This window comes from Tachypleus tridentatus, chromosome 10, assembly GCF_004210375.1.
Source record: "Tachypleus tridentatus isolate NWPU-2018 chromosome 10, ASM421037v1, whole genome shotgun sequence".
Taxonomy (NCBI): Eukaryota; Metazoa; Arthropoda; class Merostomata; order Xiphosura; family Limulidae; genus Tachypleus; species Tachypleus tridentatus.
In genome coordinates, this window is record NC_134834.1 from 159,476,134 (window position 1) to 159,491,328 (window position 15,195).

General features: G+C 35.1%; 1 protein-coding gene across 1 annotated transcript; it reads left to right on the forward strand.

Moving 5' to 3' along the window:
• The first annotated feature begins 154 nt into the window (after nt 1-154).
• Nucleotides 155-4,658, forward strand: LOC143230758 (fatty acyl-CoA hydrolase precursor, medium chain-like). Its single transcript, XM_076464877.1, has 2 exons — nt 155-3,090; nt 3,204-4,658. The coding sequence occupies exons 1-2, from the start codon at nt 1,598-1,600 to the stop codon at nt 3,577-3,579; spliced, it is 1,869 nt and encodes a 622-aa protein (XP_076320992.1). The 5' UTR covers nt 155-1,597; the 3' UTR covers nt 3,580-4,658.
• Nucleotides 4,659-15,195: the final 10,537 nt, after the last annotated feature.

The following is a 15,195-nucleotide window of genomic DNA, read 5'->3' on the forward strand; positions in this document are numbered from 1 at the left end:
TAACGTGCAGAGGTCAGTGAATATATTCTCGCGACAACAGAAGTGGGTCATTGTGATAGAGAAAGGTTTTCGGCCGCGATTGGCCCATTGTCCCCATAACCTGGCCATGTATATGATATTTCTCTCATGGTCGGCTCTTTAAAGACAAAGCTATCAGCACTTCTATTATGAGTTAATTGTAAAAGCTGGGACTGTGAGCGTCAAGTTAGTGAACATTTTCTATATTGCAGATTATATGAACTAATTTGGTAAGGGTCAACATTAATTATTAATCAAGCCAAAATACAATCTGTGACAAGTTGTTATCTAGTTAATCATAAAATGTAAGTAACAAAACGAAAATAAGATATCGTATAAACTTTACAAATTATAAATTCCTAGTTTTAATTATTATGTTGAAAGCATTTTGAGATATACTGAATTAGAAAGAGTCATATACACGATGCGTCTCACAAAAATGCTATCTGTACCTTGGGACCATGGACCCGCTATAATAGTAACAATAAATTTCCATTAATCGACAAGACTAAAGCAGCCTAAAAGTTGCTTGTGAATACTGTTGACTACTTGTCTTCCTCTACTAGATTCTCGGGTTGGTTTATTTTGAATTTTGCGTAAAGCTACACAAAGGACATCTGCACTAGCTGTCCCTAATTTATAAGTAAAAGACTAGAGAGAAGACAGTTTGTTATCACCACCCACCGACAACTCTGGGGCTACTCTTTTGCCAACAAATACTGAGAGTGACCGTCAAATTATTAAGCTCTCATGACTGAGAGCATATTTGATGTTACGGGGACTCTAACCCGTGATCCTCTAGATTCTGTAAGATCAACATTAGTAATGGCTATGAGCAGCTAATACTTTAATTTTTAACGATTAAATTCACAGTGTTGAATCGTTTACATAGACTTATTTGTTTGTTGTTAAGTATAAAACTACACGATGGCTATTTATGCTGTGCCAACCGTAGGTACCGAAATCTGGTTTTTAGTGTTATGTCCGTAGACTTGCCGCTGTGCCACTAGGATGCAATTACATAGAGATCTCAAATTAGAATGGGGAATTTTATCGCTTTTATGTCTACTGTGTGACTTCATTGTTGTCTGTCTTGTTTTTTTACTGGTTATTTTGTAAATAGCCACACGTTTAAATGTAAAGTGTTAATGCCAAATTTCAAGTAGTTTGAAATAACGCATGTAAGTTTGTTTTGTTTTTTGTTTGATTAGTGCAGCATTGGCAATGAAACTATCAGATTAAGATCTAAATCAGAAATCTTTAAGTCCTCGTTCATTTAGCACCTAACCTCTTGACAGGCCTGTTACACCAGAATAAGTTATGAGCAACATTACCTAGAGGCAGTGAAAGTTAGCGCCAGGTAAATGAGGTCAGTGGCAATTCCGTTGATGTGATTATCTACCGAAGTAGGCTATCTGGGATATAAAAGAGACGCGGACCTCTTCTCATCGTAGATTCACTTTCGCTGTGAAACGGTGTAAGCCTGAAGAAATATTCAAAATCTAAACTTGACCAAGACTATTGTTCTACCAGTTAGATAAACAAATTTATATATCGACTGCTTACAACAAACTTAATAATGGTTGTTAGCTTAATAATTTGGTTATTTTGGTTAACCTTGGGAGTCAGGTCCGTCATGATTAAAATAACACCACAGGTAACTACTACTTCTGGTAAGCTGCTCGGTAGGTCAGTAAACACCCAATTTGGTCCTGTTGACCAGTACCTAGGAATTCCCTATGCCAAGGCACCATTAGGAAATCTACGGTTTCAGCCTCCCCGTCCAATAGACAAAGAAGAAGCTCACATTACTCGAGATGCCTCCAAGTTTGGCCCAATATGTTTGCAACCACCTCACATAAAAGAAGTGATTAGTCCACTTCTTCAAACTAGCAATAGTGGCCAATCCACGGCTAGTGAAGACTGTCTGACTCTGAATATTTACAAACCAGCTGGGAAACAATTAGACATTTTACCAGTAATGGTGTGGCTTCCAGGTGAAGGGTTTGACTATGCTGATGCTAGTCAGTTTGATGGTACTTTTCTAGCGACACTAGGAAATGTTATTGTAGTAACAATCAACTACCGAGTCTCCGTTTTTGGGTTCCTGTCTACTCTTACTCCAGAAGCTCCAGGTAACATTGGATTCTTGGATCAGCGGCTTGCCCTCCAGTGGATTCAAGAAAACATTTGTCAATTTCATGGAAATCCCAATAAAATCACTTTTTTCGGTAGGTTCACAGGTTCCATGAGTATAAGTGCTCACATGGTGTCTCCGTTAAACAAAGGTGATAATCAACTTTTTCATAGGGTTATTCTGCAGAGTGGGATAGCCACTGGACAGTGGATATTTGACAGAGATCCTCTAAACGCTACCAAACAGTTAGCTGAAGCTACTGACTGCGATTTCACTGCTCTGGACACAATGGTAAGCTGCTTGCAGCAAATTCCAGCTGAAACTCTTTTGACTAAGTCATTTGTGATTCCTCAACGATGGAGACCAATAATAGATGGACACTTTTTGACCGAAGATCCACTGTCTTCGGTCAGTAAAGGTCAACATGCTGCTGTGGACGTGATTCTAGGAGTCAACAGTGATGAAGGTTCATTATGTCTCTTATCCTTGTTTGCTCAGAAGTCTGCATTTTATCAAAAGATACTGGATGGCAAGCTGACAGATGAAGACTTAAGTTATCTCATAAAGTCAGGCCTGAAAGATTTTGTAAAGAAAACTGACCATTCTCTCAATAAATTAGTAGCACACGAATACCAACATTTCAAAAATACCAGCCTGAGGGATAGGTATATGGACTTCTGTGGAAATATGTATATCAAAACCCAAACAGAAGAGTTTGCTCGACAATTGGTTAAGAATGGAAATTCCAAAGTCTTTATGTACGAGTTTAGTCACAGGCCTTCTTTTTCAATCCATCCTGATTTCATCCAGGCCGCTCACGGAGACGACGTTCTCTTCACATTTGGCCTTGTGCACCAGTTGTCCCACGTCCGGAGTGAAGAGGCAAACCTGACTAAAAGGGTCATTGCTGCTTTCTCAAACTTCGCTAATACAGGGTAAGAATATTTATCGTGTTGTATATTTTGTGTACATTTCAGTATACAGTTGAAATATTATATAGTTTTTCTTTTTTTTTGTCATGAATATTAAAACTAATGTGTTTTTACAGAAACCCTAATCCAATAGACGATGAAGTCAAGCTCCAGTGGCCCGAATTCAGCTCATCAAAACATCTGATTCTTGAATTCTCAGTCAACATGACTGAAGATTCCATCAGGCATTCGAAGTACGAGAAAGATGTGGCGTTCTGGTATAATGTTGTTAACTGGTTAAAAGATGACACATTTGCAACCTTAACTTCCCTTAGTGTGTTAAATAATAAATCTTCCAAAATAAGCATTTTAGGTTCTAACATGCGTGTTAAAATGGTAGAGAATATTTTGGTAGGTCTAATTATTGCTGTTGTAATACTGAGTGTTGGGTTACTTACCTCACTACGATATATATTTGTACATCATAAATACAAGCAGTTCTTTAATGTATAAAAATACATGTTTAATTAGTTTAAGAAAACGAGTTACGTATCGTTATTTTATTGCCGTGAAAATAATGAACACAAAGATGTCGTTTTGTTTATTTGTATAGTAATTGTAGAGTTCATGAACTTTTTTAATGCAATGTAGATGATATTTCCACCACTGGTTGGTGCTGTTCTATTGCATTTGTCATATACACATATGGAATTTGTTTTATCATCAATGTCGAAATGGATCTCATGTTTCTCAATCCTAAAGGGTCGTCTTGTTATTAAGTTAGAGATTTCTTAGTGAATAACCAACTATCAGAAAAGGTTATTCTGTAAATGATTTTCGAACAAATTGGTATTGGTATTCATTATCTACAAAAAAACTATACTATAAAAAACCTCTATCTTCAATAATAACGATGTTTTGTAATAAATCAGTGAATTTAACAAACTGACAGTTACCTGAGATTCTGGAATTAATATAACGATTAGTGAATAAAACAACTATTATTTACTCTTATTACCAATGTAGTAACATTACTATTCTAAGAAAAAAAATATCTAAGACTGAGACGTTCCCCAGTTGGATCATAAAGCCAGAGAAAGTAGGCTATTAATGGGTGTGATTATGTTGAAATGGAAAACATGGTTATAAAAGAAAATTCAATTTGATGTGTCCTGGTTGTCATTTCGAAACTCTCACTAATTATAACTTCTAGTCAAGACATCCTGGCGTACTCCTTTCCAATTATACAACTCGGAAGTGTGCCATACTTAAGGTTGTGTTGTTAAAGCTGTACATTCAGTGTTGTTGTTTTCAGAAACCAGATCTCTGTTTATCAAGTAGATATTTAAAATATGTTTTTTTGTGTGTTAAGTTTTTTCTTTTTGTACAAAGCAGATCTAAATAATTGGTCTAATGAAATGTTTAAAATGTAGTATGCACTACTGTGTTATTATTAAGCATTTTTACGTTTTAAATAAGTGTTATGTTGTTTATTTTGTACCTGAAGTAAATGTGTAGTCTGACAGAAAGTACTGTACAATAAAAATATTTTGAGTACAGAAAAATAAAAAATGCAATTGCTTCATAGGCTATTTTATCTCTCTCCCTTTTAGAACAAACCTTACCTAAAGCACTTAGTGTCAATGGATGTCACCATTAACCAACAAAATATAAACTTCACATATAGCACTTAGTTGTTGGGTTGAAAAAAGTTACTTATCACTGGATAAAATTAGCATTAAATAAAACATATCCAAGTTACATAAAGCACTTATTATTTGTCATTAAATGGCACCATTAATCAAAAAGCCTTTCTGTAACTTCGTGCTTTTTGGCTGATCAACGGAATTTCCTGCAATTTTGCGCACAAATACTTCAAGCTAAGAAGAATTAAAAATGTTTTTAATTGTTCTAAGAGCTTTACAAATACCTTGTAAATGAAAGAAAACACAAGTGACACGTTTCTTCGCCCAACTGTTTAGCAAGTGATTCTTATGAAACTATTGGTTGTCACTTGTCACACGTTTAAAATTCTTTGTTGTGTGACTGAGGGGTCGTTTAATTTAAAAAAAAAAAAAAAAAGAAAAACTCAATAGTTTCTTGCCAACATATATATATGTGTGTGTGTGTGTGTGTGTGTGTGCGTGCGAAAACATATCAGTTTGAACAGCAAATGCAGAAGACTCCAGAATAGATATATACACTGCTGGCCAAAATCTTCAGGCCAATAAACATAAACAAAAAAAAATTTTTTTTTTCATTGTTAGACTCAAACACTTATTTCAGTAGAGCTTCGAAAGATGAAAATAAGAAAAGGGAATATAAAAATAAAAAACCTTTTTAGCATTTAATAAAGAAAATGTGAACACTATGAAATTAGTTTAAATACTAGCTGGTCAAAAGTTTAAGAGCATACCAAAAAGAAGTCCTAAACAGGATAGAGAACGCCCAACAAGAGGTCTCAGTAGTGAGTTGCACGCCCATCATTGCGAATAACTTCCAAAATTTGCTTTGGCATAGTCGATATAAGCGTGTGCAGAGAGCTGGCTGGAATGTTATACTAAGTGGTGAAGATGGCTTCACGAAGATCATGTACTGTTTGGAATTGACGTCCATTTCTATAGACTTCCCTTGTCATCCACCCCTAAACATTTTCAATAGGGTTCAGTTCGGACGAACATGTTGGATGGTCCAAAAGAATCACGTTATTCACCATGAAAAAGTATTTTGTCCTGTGGGCATTGTGGAGTGCAGCATTGTCCTGTTGAAAGATCCAATGATTTTCACACAAGCGAGGGCCTTCAATCAATAAGGATGCTCTCTCCAACATGCCAATGTAGCCAGCTGCTGTTTGACGCCCCTGTATAACCTGAAGCTCCATTGTTCCATGGAAGGAGAAAGCATCACATATCATGATGGAACCTCCTCAACTGTGTCGTGTAGAAAATGTCTCCGGTGGGATATCCTTATTATGCCAGTAACGTTGGAAGCTATCTGGAACATCCAGGTTAAATTTTTTCTCATCAGAGAACAAAATTTTCGTCCACTTTTCTACGTCCCGTGTTTAGTGCTTTTCAGCTATGCTTAACCGAGCTGTTTCGTGGCCTTTGAAGACGTTTACGATTTTTAAAGCCTTTCTCTTGTAGATGCCGTCTTATTGTTCTTTAGCTGCATTCTTCGTTCGTAAAGGTCTTAATCTGGTTCGACGATCGGCTAGTGTCTTGCCGAACAACACGTCGAATCCTTCTGCTCAACGCCGGCGAAATTTTCTTGTTCCGACCACTTGAAATTCTCGTTCCGTATCCCTTAGGGTCTTTTAAAAAATTTGTAACATCAGTTTTACTACGCCCAATCTCACCAGCGATGGCACGTTGAGAGAGACCTTGCTTTTGCAGCTCAACAATTCTGCCACGTTCAAACTCTGTCAACTTTTAGCCTTTGCCACGTTTTTACCCAATGTAACAAAGGGGATGTCAGTGGGAGATGTTGACAACGCTAATGCTTAAACACAAATGACTAAATTTCATTACGTGTTTAACGATTAACGCTTCGTTTCAGTATGGTCTTAAACGTTTGACCAGCTAGTAATTAGGCTAATTTCATAGTGTTCACATTTTCCCTATTAAATGCTAAAATGTTTTTTTTTGTTTTTATTTTCTCTTTTCTTATTTTCATCTTTCGAAGCTCTACTCAAATAAGTGGTTGAGTCAAACAACGCAAAATGCATATTTTTTCTTTATGTTCATTGGCCTTAAGATTTTGGCCAGCAGTGTATATACATGTCTAATCCATTAACTATGAGAAGATTAAACCTTTAATAAAACTTTTTTTAACTTTTGTAAGTTAACTTCACAAAATTTTCCTTACATTAAAATGTCAAACTTTCTATATGGATAAAGTTGTTTTGTGTGCACCAGATTATGCAATTAAGATATTCAACGAGCTTATGCAACCCCGCAAATTATGACAATGATATCAATAAGACTGAAAGAGAAGACTGCGTGTTTATCTTTAGCACTTGCTAAACGTTTTTAATTATATATTTACGGAACAGTGCGTGGCTTAAATATAACATGCCTGAATTGCGAATTCGACTATTCCAGATATGTAGCTGGTTCCTAGAAACACATTTTCTATACTTTTGGGTCTTCGATGCACTAAAAGATCAAAGCTTAAGTTCTACTATTCTATCAGACAAGAATAACTAATTTCAGTCGGCAGTGTGCTCTGTTTATCAGTTACCTTCTTTCTAGCCTCTCAATTCAAAATTAGGAAAGGTCATGGGCAGATATTCATTTGCAGTGTGGCCTATCTGCTTTCCTGTAGTTTAAGCACAAAGCTATTCAATGGGCTATCTGTGCTCTGCCCATTAACGGTATCGAAACCTGGTTTCTTTCATTGTAAATCTACAGACATACCGCTATGCCACTGAGACGTGTTTGGAAGATAAGATTACGAGATGTTAAAGTAATAATGCGGCAATTTAATATTAGAATAAAAGTACCTGTGGGTCATTACTGAGTTTAAGTTTAAATTTTTCTTTTACAGACTTCAGTGTTTTTTTTTTTTTTCATATAGTAAAGCCACATTGGGCTATCTGCTGAGTCCACCGAGGGGAATCGAATCCCTGATTTTAACATTGCAAATCCGCGGACTTACCGCTCTACTAGCGGGGGACACAAACTTGAGATAGGTCGTTGTTAGAGTGTGATAATTTGTTCACGGCATAGTTTATTCCTAGGTAAAGAGCATGGGTCTGTTTCTATATAAAATATCATTCATACATCAATATAACTCGTACAGGTTAAGATATTTTTTTGAATTTCGTGCAAAGCTGCTTAAGGGCAATCTGAACACAAACAAACTATTAACCATCTGTCCAATCACTATCCCTAACAAATTTTCATGATAGGGTGTTTTGTCCTCGGAATTTCTTTGTTTATATTTAAGATGAATAAGTACATTATATTCAAGGCGTTTTTAAATCTATAACTTAGTATTGTTGTTACGTATTATAATTCATCCCAAATGAGTCTCCGATATATTATGTTACGTATATTATGTATAAAGATTTCAAGTAGACAGAAATTTTAACTTTAATTTAGTAGTTGGTTAAATTTCGATATGTATCAAATTTATGTTACTTGTCAACAAAATTGACACACAAAATTTTATTTCTTAACATAAATATATTTTAATATACAACCAATAACGGCTACTACAGTTAGTTAATATAAACGATAGTTTATATACAAGAGTTTTACAAGTTTACAAACAATACTGAATTTTATATCTTGTCTGAAACTGAATCTTTTATCGACATTCACCGAGAGCAAATTAATTCTTTGTTGATACACATGTACACTTCTTTTGACGGCTAACTAGCATGAAAAATTCGTAAGTCTTCACCGACGACAATATATAATGTTCTAGTAGAAATACTAACATCCGAAGTTAATTCACTGAAGTTAAACGGTTTATAATGTTCGAAACCTATAAAAGTTCCTGGTCAAATTCTGTAGCTTCCGATTAATAATCGTTAATTACAGTTATAGCTTCCAAGGCTTATAGTATACTGACTGTAGTTGACCATTAATAATAAGTTTCTTGACGCGTTGGGTTACATAGTTTAAGGTGAGACTCAACAATGTTCGAAAACACGTGAACGACATATTGTTGATTTTTACTCTCAAGAATGTTTTACAAATTTAGGGAACAGGAAGAACTTGCGCAATACACATCCAACAATGTAATTCACATGCATAAAAAATAACTATACTGAAACAGATGTAGGTATTAAAATAAATGCACAACGGTAAATTCTTTACACCTCCATCCTTCGAGAATTAAAAATTGGCATAAGTTTGTTATAACTAAAAACAAGCCGAAGCAATTAGTACAGCGTCTTTTGTTTCTATTTTCAATTTATATTTGTTTCGGCTTGTTTTTGTTATAATAAACTAATGTAATTAATCAGAGGTTTGGATTTGCTGTTTCTAACGCAGTCCTTCCTTTTGATTTTCCTTACTTAACTCTATCAGTATTAATATTATCTAATATATATATATTAATTCTTTATCGATTTTTATTGTGTAAATATCAATAAAAAATTCAAACTTTTTCCCTCTTTCACGTGCATTTCAACTCAACCTTTTAGTAATTTTATCAGTAAATGAACGAGGTATTTGACTTCGCATTATGGACAGATCACAATGTTCACACCTCTTTCACACGGGCTACAATAAAAAACAAACAAACAAACGACTCTCCAGTGATTTTTGATTTGACGAATATAAGTAAAGGAAGAATAAATATGACAAGTAAAAGAAAAATATCTAAGACAAGACGCACTATTATAAAACAAATACAGAGAATGAGAATCACAAAATTAAGTCATCCGCTAGTACAGCGTTAAATCTACGCCTTTACAATGCTAAAATGAAGGGTTCGATTCTCCTGTGGATGCAGCTGATAACTCAAAGTCTTTGCTATAAGAAAAACACACACTTCACTAGGAAAATTCAAAGAAAATAATTTCTTTATCACGATATATATAGTAAATACTACAATCTAGGAATATAAAATTGATTCAAACCCAATTTTTAAATTCGTCGTTTTATAAAAGCTATAATAACCTACCTTCATTATTGAAAAATTGGTTGCATCACTTAATATTTATGTTGTCATAATTCCAATCTTTATATTGACTTTTAGCATTATAAATTTTCAGAAGTGCAAGCATGATAGAGGGCGCCCTTGATAAACTGAAACTTTCTCGCTTGCCGTTGGTGTATGATAGACAAGAAGGAGAAATAGTTTGAACTTGTCTATAAGTTTGTCAAGGTAAAATCTTTCCCTTTCTGAGAACGGTTTTAACCCATATATTATAAAGTATGACTCATATAGTGATGCGTCATAACACTGTGCTAGTTCACTTTTCAACTGGTTTATACGTAAGGATACGATTTTTTACTCTGTTCACATCGATCAAAGAGAATTTCATAAGACTCGAAACGTACTTTGTCACCTATTCAAAAAGAAAGTCGTGTAATATTTATTATTCTTACAGTGAGACAAAGTGTTCAGAAAAATTATCGTTTCTGTTGTTTTTTTAATCACATCTCTGTACCTATAAAAGTCAAACGAAAACAGAACGTTAGTTTTTCTTATTAAACGCAAAACATTTTACAAAACTTTAAGAAAGTTATCTCTGCAATAATGAGATGTTATACCTGGAATTGTTTAGTAGCGTAGAAAACGAATGTAATTTTACCCGTTCGTATTCAATATTTTTTTTCTTCTAGATTTCAGGATAAGTTGTCTGTGTGCACTACATGTTATTAGCAACATGGTTTACTACAGTGGGTAATGGCATAACTAGAATTATTAGGGTTTTTAGTGTTAGGTTAATATGTAAACTCTCAACTAAATTAATTTGGGGGAAAAATTTGTAATAGAGATTAGAGGCAACCCAACTTCAATGTAGTTTAAGGGTAAGTGCGGCGGAATTTGTAGAGTGCGATAAATGCCAGTATGGAGCTATGGATGAAAATTGTAAGTTTAATTTTGGCTTTCAGGAGGGTCAAATAGACACAGTACGCTACACTAGTAGACTACTTATTTGAAAATAGGTTGGGATAAGTTTAGTGCTGCTAAAGTGTGAACATTGTAGGTTGAGGGCAGAAATTAGAGAAGCAAGACAAAAACTGGATAAAATTATGATAAAGGTTGTTATAAGGGAAGAGATAATATGATTGCTGGGTACACAGTATTCACAATGCTAATGCTACATAAAAACAGGTCCAATTAGAATTTAGGTACCAGTATAATGCAGTTAAATCATTGGTTATGTGCTAGAGGTTTACGTAGTGGGAGATATCATTCATTAAGTAAACGAATAACGTTATTTCTAGTGGGAAGAATAATAAACTAAAGTAGAATTTGCTCGCCGTGTGATAAAGTACAGGATATGATACTAGAGTGTCGACTGGTACTAAGGAATATTCTGTGTTTCATGTAAGAGTAAATGACGTTGGAAGCTGTAAATCAAAACATCTACTTGATAAGCAGACAAAGAACTCCAGAAGATTAGCATTTACAGCAGTGCTTCCTCGGACTAGTTGCGGGAACACATTATTTAGCAAGATTCAAATCTTAATTATGAAACATTTTTAGGGATATGCTATTGTTTGGACCCGTGGAATAGTTTTCAGGATAAGGATGATTTATGTGCTAAAAATAGACTTCATTCAAGCACGTGAGGTATTAGGGTGCTTGGCAGCTTGAGGAAGCTGTAAATATATTCATTAAAATTGTTTAAACTAAACTTGCGCAACAGTGAGCGACCCCGGGAAATTAGAGGTAGACAAGCTGAAAGAATAGCTAAAGCAACGAGGAATTTCAAAAAAGATTTAGATAATAACAAGTTAAGTAATTCAACACAGACTTTAGGGAAATATGGGAAAGTTCTGAGAGAAGTAAAGAACTGTGTTAACTTCAGAAAAATAAAAAATTAAAAATTATTTCCCACTCGTGGAAGGTTTTATTATGTATAATCACGTAATTAATAAATATGCCCATCCAATGATTCGACCTAGTTACATCTGTCATCATCAAGCATAAGAAAATAACGAAAGTTAGGCTCAGTAGAAAATACAAAATCTAAAGGATTTTATTATTGCGTAAAGCAGTAACAATGATAAATGTTTTTTGTTTGAACTTAAGAACAAAGCTACACAATGAGCTATTTTTGCTCTGACCGCTAAGGGTAATAAAACCCGGTTAGTGGCGTTGTAAGGTCGCGTACATACTGCTATGGCGCTGGAGAGCAACTGTAATAAAATTAACATATTATTACTTTGAAGAGTCATACAATTGGAATGTGAGTACTATTAGAATAAAATAAAAACAGAATAGAATAAAAATTCAAAAGAGGGAGTTTTTGCTACATTCGTATAAAACTAGCCTTGGACCAACTTTAGGAGTTATTATCAGGCTCAACTGACATTCATATAACGTTTGTAAAAGCTGAATCTTTTCAACAATATCATATTGAATCGTGACGACATGTCACATGTTAAGGGTTTAAAGTATTGTAGATTATTATTGGAGAGTATAGGAGTATACATTGCAAACAAATAAACTTCAGGCATGTTCCATATATTTGCTTTGCTCTTCCAAGCATTACTGATAAACGATGAATTCAACGTAACTAGTCCTAGTCTGCTGCAGCGGAAGTAGTGAATCCAATTATTTTACAGCGCGAAGTTGAAGTCCAGATTTTAGAATTGTAAGTCCATAAATTTAACTCTGATCCAACTGGGGACGTCGGGAAAAGAAAAACCTATATAGTTTTGTTTTTATTTCAGATTCTGTGTTATTTCACTGCAAATTAAAATAAGAAAATCTCGCAAAAATATTTCGGGTCAAGTAAACAGTGTTTGTTAACAGTCCACTCACGCACGAACTATTTTCTTTCGTTGAAAAAATAAAATTATAATTTTTACCGTCATCTAAATGTCTTGTATCTGGAATTTAACAATACTGTAAAAATAAAATAAAGCTAACATTATTAATCGCGCTAATCACTTCTGCGAATATATTTTGTATTTTTACTGTTACCGTGCTATCGCATTCTGAGTAATATATACATATATAAACACTATTATAGTGTGTATGAGAGCTCATAACTCTAAAAATCGGATTTTGTTTGTTTGTTTTTTAATTGCGCGCAAAGCTACTCAAGGACTATCTGCGCTAGCCGTCCCTAATTTAGCAGTGTAAGACTAGAGAGAAAGTAGCTAGTCATCACCACCCACCGCCAACTCTTGGGCTCCTCTTAGATCAAATAGTAGTGGGATTGATCGTCACATTATAACGCTCCCAATGCTGAAAGGGCGAGCATATTTGGTGCGACGGGGATTCGAACCCGCGACCCTCAGATTACGAGTCGAACGCTTTAACCTACTTGGCCATGCCGGGCCTGGTAAGAAAACAAATTTGATATAGTCCTTAACATACGCTTGCGTTTATAAGCATTACATACAAAGCAACGTATATACGGAGTATGTATAGAGTTTTAAAGACTGAATATTTGCCCCCAGTGACACAGCGGTATGTTTGCGGAATCAAAGCGCTAGAAACTGAGTTTCGATACCCGTAGTGGGCAGAGCAGTGATAACCTCTTGCGTAGCTTTGTGCTTACTTCCAAACAAGCAGCCGATCAGTGATGTTCAATATTGAATATTCGAACTCGGAAAATAATGTGATAAATTGAGTCCATAACTGGCTGTAATAAGCAACTGAAATTATTTTGCTGCGTAATATTTATTAATTCTGTTTGACTGTAATCTAAGGCCCGGCATGACCAAGCGCGTAAGGCGTGCAACTCGTAATCCGAGGGTCGCGGGTTCGCGCCCGCGTCGCGCTAAACATGCTCGCTCTCCCAGCCGTGGGGGCGTTATAATGTGACGGTCAATCCCACTATTCGTTGGTAAAAGAGTAGCCCTAGAGTTGGCGGTGGGTGGTGATGACTAGCTGCCTTCCCTGTAGTCTTACACTGCTAAATTAGGGACGGCTAGCACAGATAGCTTTCGAGTAGCTTTGTGCGAAATTCCAAAAACAAACAAACAAACAGACTGTAATCTGTGAAACTTAGTTCTCATTCGCTTTTGTCGTAATAATATATTGACCGCATTCTTCAAGGATATCTTGCCAGTTAAACCTTTTTCATGCATTAAAACCATGGTATGGTAAAATATGAGTATTAGGCCTTTTGTATACGTGGTGTACACACCACAAACGTTGTTCTATCAAATGACTTATATGAATAGTGTTCCGACTACTGCTTTGTTTGTTGTATCCCAGCCAGCCTGAAAAGCTCTGGATTGAGAGAAATTCCTTATTGGCAATGGATATGACAGATATAGTGTGGTTGGAATATTGTTATTATACACTCTTTTAATTCTTGAAGGGACTGCATTAAGAATGTATTGTTTAAAAATGTAACAGGCTTCAAACTAAAGTCTTATGACAAGTACAAGTATAATCACTAGCGAATCTAACCTTTCAAAAGTGGTAGTGTTTTAACTGTTTTCACTTTACTGATACGATGCTTCTCTTTGTATATGTATACTTGATGAAGCAGTAAGAACCAGTAATCTATAGCAGCACCCGGGAACAACCATAAGCAGATTGCCTCAGCGGTCCATCGAAAACAGTGTTGCACAGTATGACTACGTTAACCGTGAATGAGCGATACTTACCGCTTTACTGTTTAAAAACTAACAGAGCTATACAATGGACTATCTGCACTTTGTTCGCTGTAGAGAAGCGATCGTGGGATCTTAACGTTGCAAGTCCAATTTTGTGATCATATAGATTTGTACTTTACTAAGATGAGCTTGTTTTATTTGTTTGTTTGGAATTAAGCACCAAGCTGCACAATGGGCTATCTGTGCTCTGCCCACCACAGGTATTGAAACCTGGTTTCTCGCGGGGTGAGTTCGCTGACATACCGCTGTGCCACTGGAGGGCACTAAGATGGGTAAAAATGAAATAAGTATTTGATTATATATGTATCTATATATAAACATATTTTACAATATATTTTGTTTTATATGTGAACTGTGTGAATACTATCATTTATTACAAGTTGCAGCTTTTAAGAAAATAAGGTTTTTGTTTTTTTTAATAGAACGGGTAAGATTTTTCGAGCACTGGTGCAATCGTTCTCAAGTATACAAGTTTCAATAATAAAAAAACGCTTTATTATTTAAACTAACACTCAACAGTCTTACAATGTATTTAAATTCTAGAACTGATAGTGGTTACTTACGCATGTGCGTATCAGTCCGCTTGCATTAACAGTTTATTTATTTATTTATTGACCAGAAAAACAAAACAAAAGAGAATAGGAATGGAAATGTGAAATATATGATGCAAAATAATTACGTGAGACTAGAAGTATGTGAGGAAATAACGGTCAAAGACATATAGAGATGTGCCTTAGTATTTGTTAATTGTGAGATTGTTCGATGCTATTAATAAAGCTTCTCTGAATTTTCTTCTATTAATGTCAGGTTCATGTCTTAGTATTGCGAAGATATGTTTAGAAGAAAAAATTGTTTT